The 24,913-nt window shown below is 42.1% G+C and overlaps 1 protein-coding gene across 1 annotated transcript; it reads left to right on the top strand.

The window, feature by feature from the left end:
* The first annotated feature begins 18,005 nt into the window (after nucleotides 1–18,005).
* On the top strand, nucleotides 18,006–19,448 carry LOC123055670 (extensin-1-like). The gene is made up of 4 exons (XM_044479581.1): nucleotides 18,006–18,250; nucleotides 18,422–18,560; nucleotides 18,876–19,102; nucleotides 19,304–19,448. The coding sequence occupies exons 1-4, from the start codon at nucleotides 18,006–18,008 to the stop codon at nucleotides 19,446–19,448; spliced, it is 756 nt and encodes a 251-aa protein (XP_044335516.1).
* The last annotated feature ends 5,465 nt before the right edge of the window (nucleotides 19,449–24,913 follow it).

The following is a 24,913-nucleotide window of genomic DNA, read 5'->3' as shown; positions in this document are numbered from 1 at the left end:
AGTTTTCGAGGGTAGAGTATTCAACCCAAATTTATTGATTCGACACAAGGGGAGCCAAAGAATTTCACGAGTATTAGCAGTTGAGTTATCAATTCAACCACACTGTCACAGCCTGATTTTTAGCCCTTTCTTTTTCATTTGATTTTCTGAGGTTTTTGCTTGAGTTTTCTTTTTCCGTGGCTTTGTGGTCTGGAAACTGAAGAAGATGACCTCTTCTTTATTTCCAGAGTGGATTTTCATCCTCAAATCCTTCCCTAGATCATATCATGCCCAATCCCAATATTATTTCCTTTTCTATTAAAGGAATCATCCTTTTTGCCGTAGGTTGTGAAGCAACCTATATTTCCATCACTCCTAAAATTCCCAAATAATTCTCATAAATTGTTTGGGTCATATCTTCCTCAAATATGGCAAAACATTTCATTTGCCATGTTTATCATCATGCTAAAATAATTCATTTCCTATTTTGCCCTAAATGGCACATTGTGAAGCAAGTGCTATTTTCCTTTGCCCAATTGACCTCAAACTCCTTGGAAACCTTTTCCTGTCCATATCATTGCCACATGCCAAAATGCAACCTCATTTGCCTAGTAGTCATTTAATTATGATTTTCCAAAGTTTCTGTCCAGAAAGAAACTTTGTGAAGGAGGTACAAGCTAGGCATATCCAAATGAGTTTCACTTTTGCATTATCCTTCATATCATCAAATCATAGCCCTCCACCAAATTTGAGCTCATGTAATGCCTCCATGTGAGCTCATCTTCAATTCTTTGATTCTCTCCAAAATTTCAGTTTGTGAAGCAAGTATATTTTATCTTGCTCCATTATGGCTGTAAATTTTTCTATACCTTCTCCTACCCATATAACCTATCTCCACCAAATTTGGGCATATTTTGTTTAGCCATTTTACCTTATGAATTTTCCTAAGATTCTGTCCAGAGAGGTGCTGTATGAAGGAAGTACCATTTTGCTTTGGCCAAATGGCATGGAATTTTTTCAGCACTCTCATATGCCCAAATAACCCTGCCTTGACAAATTTCAGCTCAAGTGGCTTCTCCATTTGAGAGCATCATCATGATCTTTATTCTGGACCAGATTACTTAGTTGTAAAGCAACTATATTAATTAGTGGTCCAAATCCCTCCAAACATTTCCAGGACCGTAGTCCTTCCATAGTCAAACACCCCAGACAACTCTGTTTGACCCAATCATCTCCCTGTTGATCAGCAGTACTCAACCAAAACTGATAAAGCAAACTTCAGTCGATCACTCACGCATCACCTTGGCTCCTTTCGTCGATCCATCACCTCCCTCGGCCTCTAGTATGTAAGGAATAATCACTAGACATCTCGATGCAGCCTCTCGCATCTCCTCGTTGCCGGTCACAGTGGTGACCGCGTCGTTTGCACGCGCTCTGGATGCAGCAAACGCGCTCCGGCTCCACCTTGGCGCTGTGCTCGTCCGTTCTCCCCTCGTCTCGACCCGCAGCCTTGTCCAGTAGCTTCCTCGTGATCGACTGCGTCGCCCTGAGCCCTTGCCCCCTCCGTATTCTTCTCCAGTGAGCCATCCCCCTCGCCGCACAGTGCGTGCGCTATAGCCGACCGTCGTCTTCTCCTCTGTTGGCTTCTTCCTCTCTTGTCCCCGAGCCCCTCTCGTCTCTGTGACCCCCGTCCACTTCCCCCTCGTCGCCGTTCGAGCTTGGCCGCAAGCACACGCGTCCGCGGCGCCGGACACGCGTCTGCGGCGGCACCCGAGCCCAACCGCCTTGCCGCGGCTATATATAGCTCACCCCGGCCTCGTCCGAGCTCACCAACCTCCCCAACGCACTCCTCTAGGCCCTCCCCACCTCTAGCCCGAGCTCGAGGAGCTCTCTGTCTCCCCCATGGCCATCGTGTCCGCCGTGGCCTCCCTCCTAAATTAGCTCGAAGCCGGCCCCTCCCTCCCTCATTCCTTCACCAGAGAACTCCCCTCGGCCCCCTGATCCTTCCCACCTACTTGCCCCTCGCCGGAGTGCCCCGCAGCCCCGTAGCCAAACCCCACCATAAGCCATCTCCGCCGGAGTCCGCGCCCTCGTCGCTCCGGTCCTCGTCGGTGTCCGTGCCCTGGCGGGATGGATGCGGCACCTCTCCCCGATCTCTCCGGTGCCCGTAGCCTCGCCGGAGGCGGTCTATGGCGCCGGAGCTCGTCACCGGAGCACGCCGGTCCTCCTCTGCCTCGCGGGCAGGCACGAGGTGGACGACGACCTCGGGCCAGGCGGGCCCCATCTCCACGCAGCCACACCCGTCGGCGAGCGGGCGTTGACCCGGGCTGACCACATGGATAAGTGATGGGCCCCACCCCGTGGGACCCGCCCGCTAGTGGCCACGCGCCCGGTCCCGCCTAAGCTGACGTGGATTAGTGGATGCGTACTTCTGTAAGTATGTTTTCTCGTGGGGAAAGCGTATTCTCCTTCTGCTTTAGCCAAGAACGCGTTTTCCCTTCTCTGGAGGCGTAATCTGAGGAATGCGCTTTCTGTTTTTCAGCTCAGGGGCCTGTTTGTGGAGAAATCTTTATAGATTAGTCCCTGAACTTCCCCCTCTCGTATCTTCGCAACCGTAACTCCGATTGAGGTGAAACCAACGCCCACGTCTTCGTCTCTTCGAGCCCAAACCTTTGGTACCATTTTCACCATGTTTCAACATTCTGGAAATGACCATTTTGCCCTTGCCCCTAATCAGCCCCCTCCGAGAGAGTATCCTTTCCGGCGATTCCTTCCGGGATCTTTCCGCACTTCTCCCCGGAGCCTTCTTTATCCCCAGGCAAGCCACAACCACCATTTGCATGATAGCCATGCAGACGCATTGGTTTCCAACTTGAATCTTTAATAACTGTTTGATTGTTTTGCTACTGCTGTTGTTATTTCGGTTATGCTTATGGATCGGTGTTTACCGTGATGCTATGTTTTCTTGCACTCTGTTATTTTGTTCTTCATGCTAGTATTACTTTAATATTGGCAATGTTTGGTAGTAGTACATGTTGGTGATGGTCTTCGGTGCATGACTATCGCCTGTTCCGAGTACCGCTGTTATGCATGTTTCTTTGCATCCAGTTGATTAAATACTTGCATGATAGTTTTATCGTTATGTTATTGCATGGTATTTATTATTGATGCTAGTGGTCATGTCATGCTATGAGTAGTGTTCTAGTTGTGATATTCATGCTCGTCAGTATGCCATGCTCATCTGGATAAATGATTAAATGTTGTTGTTATGCTCGTTGATTATGTTGCACCTCCATGCTTATTTTGATATCATGTTCATGCATTGTAGTTGCATCATGTTATTTTATCATGGCTCAGCATATTGCATTCAAGTTTAACCGGATTAAATTGAACTTGAACAACTGTTGGCTGAGTCATGGTGCCACCATATCGATCTGACCAGTGCAACCACGCTTACCCTATGGGGGGGGTCCTAACTGGGTCTATTGTCATGCCTCTCACCGGTGCCTCCCACGAGGGAAGGTTATGCGCGGGCGCTACCCTGATCTGGTAGGACGGCATAAGCCTTGTGTGCCCGTTGTTGAGTATGGATCCTTGTCCCCGTTTGGGACCGTTTTGCCACGACGGTGGCTGTTGGTGCCTTTGGTAGGCACGGGGCCACCTAGGACTTAGCCCAAAGGGGAGTTGGTCGGAGTGGCCGGGAGAGTGTCATGGCAGTAGGATGGTTTTGTCGGAACGCTTTGGTCCACCCGAATGGGAGTGCGAGGCCAGGGTTCCATGGTGTGGGTACAATGTGCTAACCTCTGCAAAGAGAGTGTGTGTTAAATCTATCGATAGCCGCGCCCGCGGATATGGGCCCAATTCGTGTCGGTCACACTGTGGGTCAACAGTAATAATAATGATGTGCTTAATAACAACCTTGGTTCGATGATGAAAGAAGTTGGTTGATATTTATGTGATCGTGAGAGGATCACTTTAGTATCGTGAATACCAACTTGTTGGATATTTGGAATGTTATGCGAGAGTCAAGGGTAAAGGTCAAGCTCCTTGTGGTCATGAATGATTACTACAGTATTGTTAATACCAAGCTTGATTGGATCCTGAGATGATCGTGTGATGTTCGTGATGGTAAGTTTGTGCAGGTGATGGTTACGATGTAACCCGAGCAGAGTAAGTTGGTGCATGATAGCGTCATCATGTTGCATGCTAGTATTATCATGTTCATATATTTATGCCATGCTCGTATTGTTCTACCTGTATCATCTTGTTCATGCTATGATTGATATGATGGTATCATGTTAATCCTTGTTAACCTGTAATTGCCACGCTATTGTTTGTCTTGATTGCTTTGGTTGCTGTGAGCTTGCAAGTACATTCAATGTACTGACCTTGCGTGTCATGCCAGTTTGCAGGTCATGCCGGATATGATTGCTTGTTTTCCGTGGATCCCTTGTTTGCGCGCTAGGATAAGCGTTCCAGCTAGAGTCCCTGCGGAGTGGAGTTCACCACCGCCATCGCTGTTCTGCTGCCAGTAGTCATTCCGCTGCGTCGAGTTGTTCTGCTGCTTGCATCGAGCAACCGTGGCACGCGTGGTTTCGCCGTGCCGATGTAACCCCCTTGTACCCATATAGATTGCAATAAAGAGCTGATTTGTTCTATGCTAAGCAGTGCCGTATTCCAGAAGACTTCTCCTCGATCTTTGGGCTGGAATACGGGGCGTTCCGGTTTCTCTAAGCCGGGGTGCCACACACACCTGAAAAATTTAATATCTGCAGCAAAGTTTTTAGTAGCAAAGTAGTATGATAGTAACGATAACGATGGCAATAGTAACAGTAACGGTTTTGCAGTGATCATAACAGTAGCAACAACAAAAGTAACTTAGCAAAGATCAATATGTGAAAAACTCATAGGCATTGGATCGGTGATGACAATTGTGTCGGATGATATTCATCATGTAGCAGTTATAACCTAGAGCGACGAAGAACTATCTCCAATTCATCAATGTAATGTAGGCATGTATTTCGTATATAGTCATACGTCTTATGAAAAAGAACTTGCATGACAACTTTTGTCCTACCCTCCCGTGGCAGCGGAGTCCTAATGAAAACTAAGGGATATTAAGGCCTCCTTTTAATAGAGAACCAGAACAAAGCATTAGCACTTAGTGAATACATGAACTCCTCAAACTACGGCAATCACCAGAAAGAATCCCAATTATTGTCACCTTGGGGTATGCGGATCATAACACATAATAGGTGCATATAACTTGCAAGATAAGATCAAGAACACATATATATTCATGAAAACATAATAGGTTCAGATATGAAATCATGGCACTCGGGCCCTAGTGACAAGCATTAAGCATAGCAAAGTCATAGCAACATAAATCTCATAACATAGTGGATACTAGGCATCAAGCTCTAACAAAACTAACTCGATTGCATGATAAATCTCATCCATCCCATCACCGTCCAACAAGCCCACGAAGGAATTACTCACTCCCGGCGGTATTGATGAATTGGAGCTAGTTCTGTGTCACCCTATGTTATAACTGTTGCATGATGAATGTCATCCGACATAATTATCCATCATTGATCCATTGCCTACGAGCTTTCCACATATTGATCTTTGCTACTTTACTTTTCCGTTGCCACTGTTACGATTGCTATAATACCGCTACTGTTACTTTTGCCACCGTTACCGTTACTTCTATACTACTTTGCTACTAAATACTTTGCTACAGATATTAAGTCTTTCAGGTGTGGTTGAATTAACAACTCAGCTGCTAATACTTGAGAATATTATTTGGCTCCCCTTATGCCGAATTAATAAATTTGGGTTGAATACTCTACCCTCGAAAACTGTTGTGATCCCCTATACTTGTGGGTTATCAGGCGTCCAGGATGCCTTCTCATCTGCCCCTTGGTCGTGCCATTTGGTCGCGTGGCCACATGGCATTTCGACTGGGGCCGCCCGTTTGATCGCAAGCTATAACTACATCAATGAATAGACGGAGTCAAAACGTGTCATTTGATCTACTTTAAGAAATTTAAAAAGGATTTTGGTCAGGAGGACTTTCAAAAGGATTTTGTAAAAATTCATTTCGGTTTAAAGAATGAACTCTCTAAGAATTCGTATGGCTTGCTTACCTATGTTGTACTCACTCCGTCCCATAATATAAGATGTTTTTGAAACTGAAACATCTTATATTATGTGACAGAGGTAGTATTTTTTATAGAATTCACACAAAAGGTGAGACCTTTTGAATACCTCTTGGAGTTATAGCAAGAGGTAGGGCTAGAATTCGAGTCGAGTCGAGCCAGCTCGGCTTGACTCGCTAGAGCTCGTTTCGTTAACAAGCTAGCTCGACTCGACTCGTTACTATAACGAGCTCATATCCAAGATTGGCTCGACTCGTATAGCTCGCGAGCTAGCTCGTTTAGCTTGTTAAGCTCGTTATAGTTATGAACATAAAACCTTATAAATATGATAAAAAATTATTAACTGGTCTCTCGCTACTTCGCTAGAGATGGAAGGAGAGGAATCGTGAAGTGTGTCTCCTTGACGGATGAGCCTAGTGTTTTGCGGACGGACCCTATGTTGTGCCAACGTGACTCGCCTGGGATGCAAGTTGTTGCTGGGTGGATGATTTTTATGCCGAGCCTAATGAGTTACACGAGTACTCGTGAACTCGGCTCATTTAATTTGTTCTATTAACGATCTTAAAATAAAGCTCGGCTCGACTCGTTATTCTTCGAGTTCGAGTCAATTCAAGCCAAGTCACGAGCTACTCGTTTAGCTCGCGAGCTTCGAGTTTTTTTTCCAGCCCTAGCAAGAAGTTAAATTTCTTATAGAAAGTTTACATATTTTTCCTGTGGTACAAGCAAACAACTAAGTAAAGCTTTGGCTCTCGCACTTCTCCAACTAATACTAACACTCCTAAGAATGTAAACTTCGGGATACATCATTTTCTCCAACTTGTGGTTAATCCTTTCTAAATCTTTATTTTGTGTGCGCGCTCGCTTGTTATGCTATTGCTCTTTCTTAACTTGTTGCTAGCTTTCATGTTGTATCATATAAGTTGTTCGCACAGTGGACTACACATTTTTTAAACTCATGAGTTTTTTTAGTTCGTGAATATTTTTAAACAATTACAAGCATTTTAATAGCATGGACAATTAATAAAATTAACAAACATTTTATGTTATGTTAATATTTACTCAGATTCATGAATAATTTAGAAGTTCAAAAAATACCAAATATAGAAAATGGCCAAAAATTACCAAAATAGAAAAAGCCTAAAAATTGTATTGTGCGATTTCATGAAGTGCTACATGGACTGCTGACCCACAACGCGTTTCGGTTGTGAGCACCCCCATTAGGATGTCAATATTTTGGAGAATTCATTAATATTTTAAAAATTCATTAAAAATTTGAATTCACGAACTTTCCCAATCTGTTAAAAATTGAGAACTTTTGTTTTCCGAGCCCAGAGGTTGCTAATTTTCTCTACCAATTGTTTTTCTCACAGTAGCGGACACGAGAGAAAAAGCAAGCAGAATGAAGGGTTTCTAGTTAGCGCCTCAAGCACCAACTGCCCAAACTAGGTCTTATGTGCCTGCTCACATGGGCCGGCGCAATAACGCTAAAATCCCTAAGGCCTTGTACAATGCAAGGTGCTTAGGGAAGGTGTTTAGAGAAATAAACCAGGCTTTCCTTAAGCACCGGTGCTCAGGATAGACGCTTAACTAAGCGTCTCTCCTGTAGAAATAGACACCGATGCTTCAGAAAAACTCAGTTTATTTTTTTAAGCACCTCCCATTATACAAGGCCTAACTCGCTCGGTCGGTTGACACTTGACTTGGGGACCTCCTAATCAGCACTTCAGGCCAACTGGCGCTCACTGCGGCACGCCAGTGGGCTGGCCCATGAACAGCAGCACAAAAAGAACTAAATAGCGCGAAGAAACACTCAAATATTGGCTATCGGTAGGAATCAATTCGGCGCCATTTAGATACGCGTTCGGTCGGCTGACCACTTGTGCCACAACGCCTTAGTGGTAATATTGGTGTGCGTACATCTGAACAACATAACATTAGCCGTGATTTAGAAAAACTTGATTTCTTTTGAAGTATAAACGTGAACAAAATTTCAATGTCCACAGATTTAAAAAAATCACGAACTAGAAAAAAGTTCATGTATTAAAAAAAGTAGACGGATTCAAAAAACTTCAAGAAATTGAAAAAAGTTCATCGAATTTGAGAAAGAGTTCACTGAATTTTGAAATAATTCATCAAATTTTTAGAAAGTTCATGAACTTTTCAAAAAAGTTCATCAGATTTGAAAAAGAATTCATTGAATTTTTAAAAAATCATTTATTTAAAAAATTTCATCGTATTATAAAAAAACTTCATCAAAAGTTGAAAAGAGTTCTTTGAATTTGAAAAAAGTTCATCAAATTTGAAAAAAGTTCATTGAATCTGAAAAAATGTTCATATATTTTGAAAACGTTCATGTTATTTAAAAAAATTCAGCAAATTTGAAAAGAGCTCTTAAAATTTGAAAAGAGTTCATCAAATTTGAAATGAGTTCATAGAATTTGAAAATAGTTCATCAAATTCAAAAAGAAGTTTATAAATTTAGAAAAAATATTCACGAATGCTAAAAAGCACGCATTAAAGGAAAACAAAAAGAAGAAACCGAAAAGGATAAGAAAAAAAGAAAAAGGCAAAACCGAACTAAACAACAAGAGAAAAAGAGAACAATCAGTCAACTGGCGAGGGGTAGCCTAGTGAGTGGTAGGAACGAAGCCCTCACCACGAAACCCTGTTCGAAACCCGGTTCCCGCACCTTTTTTTGTTTGGAAAAGAAACTATATGGGCCGGCCCAGCTCGGGACGCTGCAGGCGCCCGTTTGCAGGATACACGTTAACGGGCGCCTGCAGCGCCAAATAGGATTCGCCCTTGACTTGTTGCCCAGCTGACATTGTTCGTTCACGTGTTCAAGTGGACCATCGACAGATGACTTTTCCAAAAAAAAGTTCATGAAAAAGTCTGCAAATTTGAAAAAATGTCTGCTAGTTTCAAGAAATCAACAAAAAGGAGTTCGAGAATTTGAAAAGTTCACAAATTTGAAAAAAATTTAAAATAAAAAAATTCATGAATTTCAAAGTTCATGAGTTTGAAAATAAATGCAATTTATAATTTCAAAATGTACTCAGATTTGGAAAAGGAAGTTCTCAGATTTGAAAAATAGTCATGAAATTGGAAAATGTTCATGGATTTAAAAAATAGCTCATTTATTTTAAAATAGTTCGTGAATTTAAAAAAATGAACATAAACTAAACAAGAGAAATAAAAAAACAAAAACCAAATAAACCCAACCAGAGAAAACCTTGCCCGAAAAACTAGTGGATCCTCTCTAGAAGTTTCCTCAACCGGTGAGAAAAATTTACATGGGCTCCCATTTAGGAACTATCATATGGGAGAGGTGAGCGCTTAATACCGTTAATGAGTTAACTGAAACTTGAAGTGTTGAATTGGAGGATTCTTGAGTGAATGGCGCGAGGGCTATGTGTGGCCTATACAGATTCCTAGTAGAAATCGGCTACATCGGGCGGTTATCGGGCCGGACGAACACTATAGCTGAGCGTGAGTTTTTTTTCTGTCTTTTTCGACTTTCCAATGTTTGTACCACGGTTTCCTCAGGTTTTGTATGGTCTTTTCCCCTGTTTTTCTTTTTCTTTTTTCATCCATTTACATTGTTTATTTCTCTGTTTTCACTGGTTTTCTTTGGTTCTGTTTTATTTTTTAATTCCACATATATCTATTTTTTCATACACATTATACATCTTTCGTATACATGAGGAACATGTTTTATACACATTTAACATTTTTCAAATACATGATTAATATTTTAAAAATATATGTTTTGATGCCTATTTTACATCTTTCTATCTATCTAAATCATTTTCTTATATAAGTTAAAGAAATACATGATTAATATTTTCTTCAAATACTGTTTTAAACATGTTTTCGAATACACATGAAACGTTATTCGTATGATAAGGAAAATTATTTTTAAAATGTGTAAACATTTTTATAAACCGGATAATGTTTTTCCTTAAAATGTCACAAACATTTTGTTTGAACACATGAACATTTTCAAAAGTGTATCGTACATGTTTTTGAATTACAAGACCACTTTTTCTACATTTTATAACATTTTATTAAAAGTGCGACGTACATTTCTTGAAATTCATAACTTTTTTAGAAATGCCACATACATTTTTTTATATGTACAAATATTTTTTGAAAGGTAGAGGGGATATTTTTTACACTACATTTAGTTTTTTATGTGTGATGAACATTTCTAAATTATATTGTATTCATCTTTTATTATATATGTATTTAACTTTTTTATGGAATAGAAAAATAAAAAAATATGACAACAGCGTGACGCGGTCACGTGGTACTGGGCCGGCTTAGTATCGACTCCAGAGGGGCGCACAAAGCGCCCGTGGGTCGGCCCAATTGTTCGATGTAGGCTCTACTCTACGCATAACGCCCAAAGGAAAGCATAAATGGCCCAACAACTGTCGTGGCCCGTTAAGAGCTACAATGTTGTTTTATCTTTTTTTTTAGAAAAATGTCAAATTCTATGTATACTTTCTAATAATTTATAAACATTTCAAGAAAAAAATTAGGGTGATGAGGCAAAAAAGGAAAAAATTAGTGAACACTGAATCTAAAAAACGTAAAAGAAATAACAGATGTGAGAGAAAAAAAGTGATGCACCCTCCATATTGGGCCTCCCTCACCGCTCAAAAATGGGCGACATGACCATAACACATTCTTTAGCCAATGAATAGGGTTCTTGATCAAGCGAGCTCGCCGGGTATTTTATTGCTTCTAATTAGTCGAAGCGAGAACTTGGCTTTTCATCATGATATATAGGACAATTTCTTTTAGTTGCAGATTCTGAGAAACCGCTCAGGAATTAGTTGTGTGCAGAATCCGTGAGAATTTGTAGTTTCGTTCCTTTATGTTGATACATTCTTAAAGTTTTGCCTGAGGTGTGTGTTAAAATGTCTATAATCCCACTAAATTGATTTGTGTGTTGATTAATTGATATGAGTTATTTCCCTTAACCTAAAGCTGGAGTTCGAGATCGGTAGAACATTACTTTTTTTGTCGGTCGGTAGAACATTACTTATAAGCATTTCAAAAGAATCACAAATTGCCATTGATTATTGTTTGATCAAACTCATGTCGGCAGTTAACGGACATCCAAAGAACTCCATCATAAATATTATATAAAAATAAAGCATATGAAAGTTTCTTTTCAATAAATGTTAAATCATATTGGCGAATTAACTATTGCGAGGATTAATAAATAGTCTTCTAGTACCTCCATTCAAAAATAACTGACGTGGTTTGAACTAAGACCACGCTAGTTATTTCCGAATGGAGGGCCCTTTATTTTCCGTAGTTGGCTACATTATGATCTTCCATGGAGTTGGAAAAATATTCACTATGGGTGAGTGGGGGAAGGGCACCTCGATCTTAATGAAGATCTTGATGACGTGCTTTGGACCCTGAGTAAAACTGAGAAATCCAGTACCTAGTCTATTTATCAATGGCTTGAACAAAGAATCCATCACAAGCGGATCTAGAAAGTCAAGATTCCTTCAAAAATTCAAAATTTCAGGTGGCAATTATGCACTAATTTTTATCTTGACAAGACATAACTTGTGAAAATGTATGGTGTATGGGATCTCATATCTGTTCCTTTTGTGATCAAATTAGAACGACCCAACACTTGTTCTTCATTTGTTAATTGTGATTCTCATGTGGTTTGGTCCTTTGGGGGTGTGTTGGGATCAGCAATGGGTATTTGATGCTATTCTTTTATATGTTTACCATTTTTGTTCTTTGTTGGGCTACCTGAATTGTGTACAATAGAGTGACGTATGAGAATCTAGTGGTGCTTAGTCTCCTAGATATTGTGTTTACCCTTTGGTCTCTCTTGCTTTACTAGACATGCCTTCGGAAGGAGGAAGATGGGGAGCTGATACATGGTGGGACTACGGCTACGGACAACAAAGTTGATGATTAGCCTGGTTCGATGGTGTGAAGGATCTGATGTCAAGATCTTTTCTGCTCTCTTGTTACCTTTGGTTAGAATCTCATACTTTGTTGTAAGCCTGCAACTATCTTTCGTCATAGCTCAAAACTATTTTGGTTAGTGCTTATAATTTTTTTGCACCATAGTGGTTGCTCGAGAGCAAGCACTCAACATCAGGTTTCCTATTAGTCCTCCAAGCCGCCACCTTCATTCTCATCCCCTATATTTTTTTCTTAACGGGTTTATTTTTGTGGCATGGGGCCTTGCATGCTTTATCGCCTAACAATGCTTGATCCGAGGGTGATTTGTCACTAGGGGGTCTGCTCGAGGATCCATGGCAGAATAAGCTTCAGAGCACGTGCTTTCTCAACCATTCTCTTCCACGTGCAATGGTAGATATAGGCTTATGTTTTATGTGTTGATTTTTGTAGAGAACAATCTAGTAGAACCTAGACAGTGATTAGGCAACTATGCATCTAAATTTTTTACTTCGTGAATAAAACTAGAGGAAGGAAAATATGTGATGGTACGAGAGGAATCTATTTGCGGAGGAGAGCACGCCATTGGCATGCAAAGGTAGAAAAGGGGAAACATCCTCATCGAACACAACATCACCAAATATATAGAAAATGTCGATTGTGATATGTAGACATTCGAATCCAATATGTTGGGGAGTATATCACAGAAAGGCACATTGCTTGGAATAAAACTCCAACTTGTGAGAATTAAATGAGCACAAGTTTGGCCACACCTGAACTTGAAATTTCTGAAGGATTAATAGTGGGGTTTTATTTTAAGAAGCTGATTGATACGTCTTCAACGTATCTATAATTTACGAAGTATTCATGCCATGTTTACGACAATTATATATGGTTTTGATATGATTTGAATGGAACTAACCCAGACTAACACTGTTTTCAGCCGAACTACCGTGGTGTTGTTTTTTGTGCAGAAATAAAACTTCTCGGAATGGGCTAAAACTTTTTGACGATTTTGGAACTAAAGAGAACCAGGAAGCTTCGGGGGAGCACCAGAAGACCCACAGGGGCCCCACGAGCCACCTGGGCGCGTCCACCCCTTGGGCGTACCCTGGTGCCTCGTGGGCCCCCTATGGCCCCTCTTGACATGAGACCGACGCAAAAAATTCCTATATATAGAGAAACCCCCAAAAATAACCCTAGAACTTCGACTCCGCCGCCGTAAGCCTCTGTACCTCCATGATCTCATCTACAACCCTTTTTCGACACCCTGCCGAAGGGGGAAATCATCACCAGAGGCCATCTTCATCATCCTGATGGCCACCATAACGAGGAGGGAGTAGTTCACCCTCGGAGCTGAGGGTATGTATACGTAGCTATGTGTTTGATCTCTCTCTCTCTCTCTCTCTCTCTCTCTCTCTCGTGTCCTTGATTTGGCACGATTTTGATGTACCGCGAGCTTTGTTCATATAGTTGGATCATATGGTGTTTCTCCCTCTCTATCTTGTTGTGCTGAATTGAGTTACCTTTGAGGTTCCACTATTATCGGATTGAATACTTTTATGGATTTGAGAATACTTGATGTATGTCTTTCATATGAATAACCATGGTGACAATGGGGTATTATATTGAGTCACTTGATGTATGTTTTTGTTGGGGAATGTAATATTTCAAAAAATTTCCTACGATCATACAAGATCTATCTAGGAGAAGCATAGCAACGAGCGGGAAGAGTGTGTCCACGTACCCTCGTAGACCTAAAGCGAAAGCGTTTAGTAACACGGTTGATGTAGTCGAACGTCTTCACGATCCAACTGATCCAAGTACGAACGTACGACACCTCCGCGATCAGCACACGTTCAGCTCGATGACGTCCCTCGAACTCTTGATCCAGTTGAGGCCGAGGGAGAGTTCCGTCAGCACGACAGCGTGGTGACGTGATGATGAAGTTACCGGCGCAGGGCTTCGCCTAAGCACTACAACGATATGACCGAGGTGTGTAACTGTGGAGGGGGGCACCGCACACGGCTAAAAGATCAACTTGTGTGTTCTAGGGTGCCCCCCTCCCCACGTATATAAAGGAGGGAGGGAGGAGGAGGCCGGCCAGGGGTGGCGCGCCCAGGGGAGGAGTCCTACTCGAAGTAGGATTCGGCCCCCCTTTCCTATTCCTACAAGGAGAAGGGGGAAAGAGGAGGAGGAGAGAAAGGAAAGGGGGGCCGCCCCCAACCCCTAGTCCAATTCGGTTTGGGCTTGGGGGGGGGCGCCACTCCTTGGCCAGCCTCCTCTCTTCCACCAATAGGCCCATGAGGCCCATTAACCCCCCGGGGGGTTCCGGTAACCCCCCGGTACTCCGGAAAATACCCCATACACTTTAGAACCATTCCGGTGTCCGAATATAACCTTCCAATATATCAATATTTGTGTCTCGACCATTTTGAGACTCCTCGTCATGTCCATGATCTCATCCGGGACTCCGAACAACCTTCGGTACATCAAATCACATAAACTCGTAATACGAATCGTCATCGAACGTTAAGCGTGCGGACCCTACGGGTTCAAGAACTATGTAGACATGAACGAGACATATCTCCGGCCAATAACCAATAGCGGAACCTGGATGCTCATATTGGCTACTACATATTCTACGAAGATCTTTATCGGTCAAACCGCATAACAACATACGTTGTTCCCTTTGTCATCGGTATGTTACTTGCCCGAGATTCGATCGTCGGTATCACCAACCTAGTTCAATCTCGTTACCGGCAAGTCTTTTTAGTCGTTCCGTAATGCATCATCCCTCAACTAAATCATTAGTCACATTGCTTGCAAGGCTTATAGTGATGTGCATTACCGAGAGGGCCCAGGGATACCTCTCCGACAATCGGAGTGACAAACCCTAATCTCGATCTATGCCAACTCCACAAACACCATCGGAGACACCTGTAGAGCATCTTTACAATCACCCAGTTACGTTGTGACGTTTGATAGCACACTAAGTCTTCCTCCGGTATTCGGGAGTTGCATAATCTCATAGTCATAGGAACATGTATAAGTCATGAAGAAAGCAATAGCAATAAACTAAACGATCATAGTGCTAAGCTAACAGATGGGTCTTGTCCATCACATCATTCTCTAATGATGTGATCCCGTTCATCAAATGACAACACATGTCTATGGCTAGGAAACTTAACCATCTTTGATTAACGAGCTAGTCTAGTAGAGGCATACTAGGGACACTCTGTTTGTCTATGTATCCACACATGTACTAAGTTTCTGATTAATACAATTCTAGCATGAATAATAAACATTTATCATGATATAAGGAAATATAGATAACAACTTTATTATTGCCTCTAGGGCATATTTCCTTCAGTTTTGGCACTCAACTCGCGGATTACCGAGGTGGCAGTTGGGTAATGTATGCATAGGGGTTGATGCACGTTTTCGTCCTACTTTCTCCGGTAGAAATCTTGGAGCACTCTTTGAAGTTCTTTGTGTTGCATTGAATATTATGAATCTGAAGTTTTTTTATGTGTATCGTATAATTGACTCACTGATACTTGTGGTGACATTGGAGTATCTAGGTGACATTAGAGTTGGTTGATGCGTGTCATATTGTGTCATTTTAGTACGAACTCTAGGGCTGCTCATGACACTTATAGGAATAGCTCAATAGATTGATTGGAATAAATAACTTTGAGGTGGTTTCGTACCCTACAAACAATTTCATCTTATTTTCTCCCTAGATAAGAACTTTGGAGTGATTCTTTGTCGCACGTTGAGGGATTGTTATATGATTTAATTATGTTAGCGCTGTTGAGAGATTGCACTATTGAAAGTATGAACCCTAGGCCTTATTTCAAGCATTGCAATACCGCTTGTGCTCCATTTTATCACTTGCTACCTTGTTGTTCTTATATTTTCAGATTACAAAAACCTATATCTACTATCCATACTACACTTGTATCACCATCTCTTCGCTGAATTAGTGCACCTATACAATTTGCCATTGTATTGGGTGTGTTGGGGACACAAGAGATTTCTTGTATTTGGTTGCAGGGTTGTTTGAGAGAGACCATCCGTTTGAGGGAAAATTGCTACCGTCATACAAAACTCTACGCTTGGAGGTCCAACACGAGTCTACAAGAATAAGTTGTATAGTAGACATCACTGATCTACATGCTTTTCATAGGTGACCACCTTGATATGAAATTGATTAACGAGGTATGTTGTAGTTAAAAAGTTTTCGTGCAAAAATTTGAGAGGCATGGATGCTTGTGTGACAGATCTAACCCTACCTAAACATGGTGTCTATTCTTTCTTTTTACCGAGCAATACTATCGGTGAGTATTGAGACATGAAACCTCGTGAGAAATGTCAATTTTATTAAAGAAATAGTTTAACTCATAATACTCACCAATCTAGTCGGTTTGTGTGGAAAAGATTTCATAATTGAATTGTTGCTCTATGAGAAACAAAAATTTGAGAATATAGAGAACACTTCAGACTTTTTTTAAGAAGACTATTACATGCATACTTATTGTAGTCACCAATAACGCTTAAATAGTATGTGTGATGACCAATAACGGAAGAATGTGTTGGTCCCCTAACATCAGAAATGACAAACTTGGTGACGTGGACACACTTACGTATTTAGGATAACCAAGATGACGACTCTTTGCTTTCTTACAAGCATACCGTGGCTCGCTATATGACTCACTTGACCATGGAAGCTTATTATTTTGAAGGACACAATTGACCATATCGAAAGAAGGATGATCAAAATGATGATGTCATTTTGTGGACGTAAGCTTGGACACTTGTAGTCTTGTTTGGATGAAGAATATGACTATAGCTTGAGGGGCTACAAATCTCCTTCACATCTACTTCGATGAATTACCCTCCTCGTTGCATGATCCTTGATAAAAAAGAAGGCAGGGTAAATTTTCATAATAGTTTATTATCAGTAGTTAGATGATGCACATAAATGAGATTTTGATTGTCATTTGGAGCATGGAGAATTAGGGGTGTGAAAAATAATATTACCAACATAGTGTAATGGCCATATACCTACCCCGTTTGAGGCATAAATGTACTAGTTCATATCAATGCTATATATGGTCATTGTTGAGCGAGCACACTTGTTGTTGGAGGCGTAGATGTCGTTGAAGCAGTACCAGCACTAGTGCATGACTGGAAGTGATTACTTACTTGGACTACATAACTAAGTCTGGAAGTAAGCATGCGTTGGTGAATACAATGACTACGTACCACTAGGTCAGCAAGAAACGGTAGCCGTCCAACCTGCTGTATATATGGAATAACATTGGATACATATGTTGCAAAAACTGGCAGAACTTATCCACACAGTGCATATGAATTGTGGTTTAATTGCTTGTATATCTTAGTAGATTTGTAATTTTTGGTTACCACCGCAATATGAGATAATTTATGTAGTACCTTATTTATTGATATTTTCTTAACGCGGTGATGGGATACTGTACATGTTTGAATACCGATCCAACTTTAGAGAACATTAAATGCGCAATTAATTTTGCAATATGTAGCTAAAAAGAATATATACATGCATGTTCTACGGCTTATTATACGATCACAGAAAGTTTCTTCACCCAAAAAAATTTCTCGATCGATTCTGAGGAAATTTGCATTAATTACAAATAAATTATATAGTGTTATGACGCATTAACGAGCTAGGTAGCACCACCATGCATATCTACGTAGAGAGTGAAAGGCTGTAAATGGATGCCAAAGTTAGAGGTGAGCACAGTGAAGGCCGGAAGGCTGCAACATGCTCATCCTGGTCGATCCTCCCCTATAAATCCACACCTTCTCCCTTGCTTTCAACTCACCAAAAACTAGCGACTTCCCTTTTCCTCTGCTTGTTTTACCCTTCAACCGACAATGGTTCGCAAGAAGGTGCCCCTCCGGTACATTGGTGAGGACTCCACCCGTCGCCGTACCTACGAGACGCGGCGCAAATACCTGATGAAGAAGGTGGGTGAGCTGGGCATCTTGTGCAACACCAAGGCCTGCGTGCTGGTGTATGACGAGGGCGCGTCAGAGCCGGATGTTTACCCATCCCATGCCGAGGCGGTGGCTATGCTAAATCGGTACAAGGCCATGCCGAACATGCCGCAGTTCAAGAAGACGACGAGCCAGGAGGAGTTCCTCACCAAGTGCCTCGCCAAGCTCCAGCATCAGGCCAACAAGCTCCAGAGCGAGCGTGAGGACCGCAACATCAGGGCCCTCCTGCACAAGGCCATGCTCGGTGGCAACCTCAACGCCGAGGAGGTCGCCAGGGTTGGTTGTAAGCCGGGGGAGATCCACAAGAGCCTCGTCGAGCGCATCGCTAAAACCAACTCGCAGCCACCGGTCTTCCAGTCCCAAGCGCCATACATCTTCGGCGGGGCCGACATGGGGCCTCCGCCGATGTATCAAGCGCCGCCGCAGCAGCAGGCAGGCGGGCAGCCACCGGTCTTCCAGCCCCATGTGCCATACGTCGCTGGCAGCGCCGACATGGGGCCTCCACCGATGTATCAAGCGCCGCCTCAGCAGCAGGCGGGCGGGCAGCCACCGGCCTTCCAGCCCCAGCCCCAGGCACCATACGTCGCCGGCAGCGCCGACATGGGGCCTCCGCCGATGTATCAAGCGCCGCCGCAGCTGCAGGCGGGCGGGCAGCCACCGGTCTTTCAGCCCCAGGCGCCATACGTCACCGGCAGCGTCGACATGGGGCCTCTGCCGATGTATCAGGCGCCGCTACAGCAGCAGGAGGGCTGGCAACCACCGGTCTTCCAGCGCCAGGCACCAAACGCCACCGCCAGCATCGACATGGGGCCTCCGCCGATGTATCAAGCGCCGCCGCAGCAGCAGGAGAGCTGGCAGCCATCGGTCTTCCAGCCCCAGATGCCAAACGTCACCAACAACGTCGACATGGGGCCTCCGCCGATGTATCAGGCGCCGTCGCAACAGCAGGAGGGCTTGCAGCCACCGGTCCTCCAGTCCCAGGTACCAAACATCACCGGCAACATCGGCATGGGGCATCCGCCGATGTATCAGGCGCCGCCGCAACAGGAGGAGGGTTGGCAGCCACCAGTCTTCCAGCCCCAGGTGCCATACGTCACCGGCAGTGTCGACATGGGGCCTCCACCGATGTATCAGGCGCCGCCGCAGCAGCAGGAGGGCTGGCGTGACAGGGTGAGGTCCGAGGGGGGCCACGGCGCCCTAGCCTATAATGGAAATGGCTACAATACTGGTGGCCACGACGGCGCCGGCACCAGCTCAAGCGCCAACTTCCTCGATGATGATATGATGCAGTTCTGGGACGATATGGAGTTCGGGTTGTAGTGAGGCGCCGATCATGGAGCATCCCCTTCGAGTCGTTTTGCTCCTATATGCGAGGAGAGGATCCTTAGTGCATGGTCATGCGTCTCGTCTCATTTTATTTAATTTTGGCATGGTTAAGATGCATGAATGGCATTGTTAATAAGGATGGAAATTCGGTCTCTGTCATGCTCTTGGAGCCAAGGCATTTTCATTCTAGTTGCTGAAATATTTATTCTGGATATCTTCTTCGTTGAAATTTTTATTCTAGATCTCTTCTTCCATTGTTATTTGTTTGATCTCTGTTGTCCATTTGGTGTAACTAGTACGCCCTCTGTAAACTAACATAAGACTCTGTAGTGATCTAACGGTCTTTGTATCAACATGTTCTGTAGGCATACCTTGCATAGCTATGTATTACGACACTTTATTTGCCACTGATAGTTACCTGAGTGTTACTATCATGGAAAACGTTTGATATGTCATGGTAAAAAATCCGACGTTTGATTTGTAGCGAAATCCAAGAAGAACCTAGGTGTTATATGGTCGTATGTTGTGAAATGAGAAGTACTGTTGTATATACACTTTCTTTTTTTGTGTCTAGATTTTTTTATTTTTCTGATGAGAACGTTTTGAAGATGTAAATGTCCTAGAGCAAGGTGAATGTGCTGGATGTTCGTCTTTGCCAGGATAAAGATGTGTAACTTAATTACATGTTGACAGTTTGCCCGATGTGACCAATAGTTTTTTTTTCTTTCCATGTATCTAATTTTGCCTTGGTCGCATGGAAAAAATATTTCAATCCGAAACCGAATCGGAAAAGCCTTACATGGATTACAAGACTAAAAAAGGCAAACAAAGTGAAGAGAAGAAAAAAGAAATAGACAAGTCACAAAAGGAGAAAGAAACAAAAGGGGAGAAGGGTTGTCTTGTCTAAAGTTACATATCTCTTGATCCATGTAGTAATACCTTTCGTGGTTCGACGTATGGTATCACTGGCCAAGCTATGGATGCCCAAGAGAATTAGGTCATTCTTGGCTTTCCAAATCCGCCAACAAAGGATGAAGATGGCATATAGAAATGGCTTTCACATAAGGATCAATGAAACCATTTGGTGAAAACAATCTCTACGCCGCGGCGGTGTTGAATTCTCTAGATTTCCCCATGCCATAAATCTGATGCCATTTGTTAGGGTTATAGCTTCTATCATCCGCTTTATCACCTTGAGCTCAGCCTTTGCAACCTACGTGAATTTGGTATGCAGGTTGAAGCCATGCGCGAGGACATATGCCATTAAACAATAAATTCTCCTATCTTAAGGACAGATACTAAATATCATTTTTTTAGGGAAATGCCAAACACCATGTTGTTAAATTTCTTCCGCTAACTGTAACCATACATAATGAACCACACACGCGCACACACACACACACACACACATGCTAATTATATAGTTCTCTTTAATAATGCACACACGTGTAATAATATGATTTTCTCGAACTTCTTATAGTAATTGGCAGAGCTTGTCTACACCCGGCAGGTTGCGACATGTATATACATTGATAGGGGGCCAATCGGCCTTGGGTTTGCACAACTTGGGTTACAAAAAAGGTTAAAACAATCAGAACTTTATCCATATATAGCCGATGGATTATAATCACATACCAAACATAACCTCTCTATATCTAGTCCTAATAGCCCTCTTCAATCACAACTTTCCCTTATTTGAGATCTTGCATAAAATTTGTGAACATTTCAACTTGGAAAGCTAGCTTTGGTAAAACTGTCAGCCAATTCATCCTACGATGGTACGAATACAATCCCTAACTTCGATTGAGGTACCCTTTCTTGTACAAAGTGAAAATACACCTCAATGTGTTTTTCCCTGCATGAAAGATACGGTAAATTAAAGATATGTTGCACCCAAGTTGTCACACCATAAAGTGGAAACTGTTTCTTGTGCCACACCAAGCTCTTAGACCAAAGATTGCACCCATTGGGAGGCAACAGTGGTTTCTGCTTCCCGTTAACACGCCAGACCGATCGTGTGGGTGTGCAAGATGAACTTAATATTTAGCTCCTCCGCTGAATCTACGTGCTATAAAGTACTTTGGATAGTGTCCGATATCTTATTTCGTTGGCCGGGTTTAGTGGGTTCGCCAATTTTTCACCTATATATCCGTGGGCCCTCCGATACTTAGTCTCGGTCGTGCTCTTTGGTCGAATGAATTTTTATTCTAGTTGATGAAATTGTTATCATGGATCTCTTCTTCCATGGTATGTTTGATTGATCGCTGTTGTTCATTTTGTTGTAAATCCTAAGTTGCAACTGCTCCTCTTTTGTGTCAACTTGTTTTGCCGGACATACTTGCATAGACAACTTTTTTTGTGTCAACTTATTATGGTACTTTATTAATCATGATAGTTACTTGATTGCTCCAATCTTTGAAGAATGAACCTAGGCGCTTTGGTCATGTGTTGGGAAGTACTGTTAGGCCTTCTTTTCATATATATTTTTGGTTAGAAACATTTTGAAGATGTAAATGTTCTGGAGCAAGGTGAATGTACTCGATGGTTCTTTGCCTAGATAAAGATTTGTAACTTAATTACATGTTCACAGTTTGCCTGATTGGCCAATATTTTTCTTTCTTTCCATGTGTTTAGGTTCTGTCTTGGTTGCATGTATTACAAGAACCCAAAAAAATGGCAAACAAAGTGAAGAGAAGAAGGAAAGAACTAGATAGATTGCGAAAGGAGGAATAAAAGAAAGGAGTCTTCTCCGGAAGTTACATATATGTTGATCCATGTTTTTTTTCTCAAAAAGGAGGATTACTCCGAGCCTATGCATGCATCAAGCGATGCACACAACCATCTTTATTAAATTATTCAACAGAGTCTGACAAAGTGACAAGACAAATAGATCTCTTGATCCATGTATTTATGCATTAGTTATTTGTTCAAACTGTGATGTTTTCTTGTATAAGTAATATTCTATATATGAGAATGATGATAAACAAACCAAACCGGACACGCACTCCTACTTCTTTTGCTATTTCTCTGTAGCTTTATTTATTTCCAAATCTTTGGGTATCAGCATTACTGCTGACATAACCATGGTCACATCGCATAGTTAACATAGCAGAATAGTATTGCAAACTAGTTATTTGTTCAAACTATGATGTTTTCATCCATAGATCTATCATTGCATCATAAGCACTGAGACACCCTCATGAATCACACACTCCGAATCTATGATGGATCTCCCCCTAAACTAGAATCAAACACATCGTCTTATGAGAAATAGTTTGTTTGAAGAACTCATGCACTCAAAGAGTGTAGCTCTTGCAAAGTATGCCAGACCTGTCTAGCTAACAATAGCGAGATAAACATTTGTGGTAGTTACTAGGCCTGTGACAAGGAGCCCAAAAGGCTGCTAAGTGCTAACATCTCCACCCTCCCCCGCTAGTACTATCAGAACTAGGAACGTTTTAAGCAGATTTAAATTATATGCATTTTTGGAATCATGTGTGGGCTTGGAGAGAGCGGCATGTCTTCCTACATCATTGAGCTCATTAAAGATCATGCCCTTGATTTATTGCCTACAAGAAACTATGAAAAAATGATTATAAAATAAAAAATCCAGGAATAATGATCCCGATGGTGCCTTCTTTTGGAAATTAATTCATCCTATTGGTAAAACTGGTGGTATCCTATGTGGTGTTTGGGAGGAAATCAATTGTCCCATCGCCGCTTCGTATGTCATCAAAATGTCACACACTTTAATAGAGGTGCGTTTATGATCGATGATGACCAATCTACTAATTTTTTTGGTAGGAAACCTGGTTGGGGACATTGCTAGTTCTTCAAAATCCGACCCTCGGCAACTTTGCGTGCAGGAAAGATGTTTTGGCAGCATCGGTCCTAGAGACAACCCCTTTAAATACTCAATTTCGTAGAGCTCTGATTGGAGATAACTGGGCAGCATGGCTCCATTTTGTATGGAGGTTGATGATGATCAATCTCTCACAGACGCAGACATATTTCGATGGATATTGAATACAAATGGCGTCTTCACCGTTAACTCAATGTACGTAGACCTTATTGATGCGCGGCCGGTCTTCGGGCATAACTATATCTGGAAGATGAAGTTCCGTCAAATTCAAGAAAAATGTGGTTCTTGCAGCGCGAGGTGATCCTCACTAAATATAATGTGGCAAAAATAATTGATAGCGACGTAAGAAATGTTGTTTTTGTGATCAAGAGGAAACAATACACTATCTCTTTCACTTGTCTATTTGCCACATCGCTTTGGTTAACAATTTTGGTAGCTTATAACTTTCCGCCACCAACTAGCATACCAAATTTGTTTGGGAACTGGTTGCTTGGTATTACTCATGGGATTAAAGGTCACCTCCGGGTGGGAGCGTGCACCTTATTATGGGCAATTTGTAATTGCCAGAATGACACTATTTTTAACAGATCAAATTCTTAATAAAAAAATAGGTTATCATCAGAGCTACTGATTCGATACGTATTTGGTCATCACTTTAGTGTATGGACACTCAGGTGTGCGCCCATGAGTGCAACCGCTTGGAGACGGTCGCCAAGGAATTGTTCTACCGGTTTGGCTGGCGCATGATTAACAGATAATGTGAATGAGTCATGTAATCTCCTTTTAGCGATTGGCTGTGGTCTTCTCTTTTTAAAGTTAAAGTTATTCTGGACCTACTGGACTATTGAATTCTTTTTAATAAAGATGGTTGTGGGCGTCAGTATGATGCAGTGGCTCGAGTTATCCTCTTGTTTTTAAAAAATGACAGGCACTTGAGCAGCCTGACTGGATCGTATTGCATTTATTTGACACAAGTTAAAGCTGTCTTAAAACAAATATTTGTGCAGTCCTGTTGTGCGTGGTTCTGCAAAAAAAAAAAAACAAGGATAGGGGCCAGAGGCGCTAACTTTCCATTCAGCTCAAGAGCAAATTACAGCGTGCAGAACATAGTTACAGATGTTTGCATTCCTCATGAGCTGAATTGGTACAGCAATGTAAAATTGTCAGCTACGTTAAAGGCCCTTCATTCAATCCATCATAATAAAGGAACCAAATCTGTTTATGTTTTAGGATTCAAACTGTGAGTTCTATAAGTTCCAATCAGCTCCACTTCTTTGGTGAGTGTTTTATAACTGCGCCTATGGGAGTACTATGCAGGACTTGTGCTGAACTCTATTTGTGTCCAAAATACAAGAGCAGAAACTTGTCCTGGTCAATAGCTTTAGTCCATTCCAACTGCTCAAACATTCAAGCGGTCAAAATGCTAGTTTTGCTGACATGGATGCAAATCAGCATGTCATTCTGCGATTGACAAGCCACTTGAGCAGATTTTCCCACATTAGCCCATCTCTCTCCCTGTCAAATGTTTGTGTTGGAGCACAAGTTCAGAAAACCAGTCGAAAGTTGATTTTAATCAACGTTGAAAGTTGGAAAGGTG

This window comes from Triticum aestivum, chromosome 2D (genome assembly GCF_018294505.1).
Source record: "Triticum aestivum cultivar Chinese Spring chromosome 2D, IWGSC CS RefSeq v2.1, whole genome shotgun sequence".
Classification (NCBI taxonomy): Eukaryota; Viridiplantae; Streptophyta; class Magnoliopsida; order Poales; family Poaceae; genus Triticum; species Triticum aestivum.
This window is presented reverse-complemented; position numbering and strand designations above follow the sequence as displayed.

What these genes read in the sequence shown, in the direction of transcription:
- LOC123055670 (XM_044479581.1), top strand. Translation starts at nt 18,006, where the DNA reads ATGGTTCGCAAGAAGGTGCCCCTCCGGTACATTGGTGAGGACTCCACC. An exon ending in AAGCGCCGCCGCAGCAGCAG is followed by an intron (nt 18,561 to 18,875) that starts GCAGGCGGGCAG and finishes CAGCAGCAGGAG; the next exon opens with GGCTGGCAACCACCGGTCTT. An exon ending in TTGCAGCCACCGGTCCTCCA is followed by an intron (nt 19,103 to 19,303) that starts GTCCCAGGTACC and finishes TGACAGGGTGAG; the next exon opens with GTCCGAGGGGGGCCACGGCG.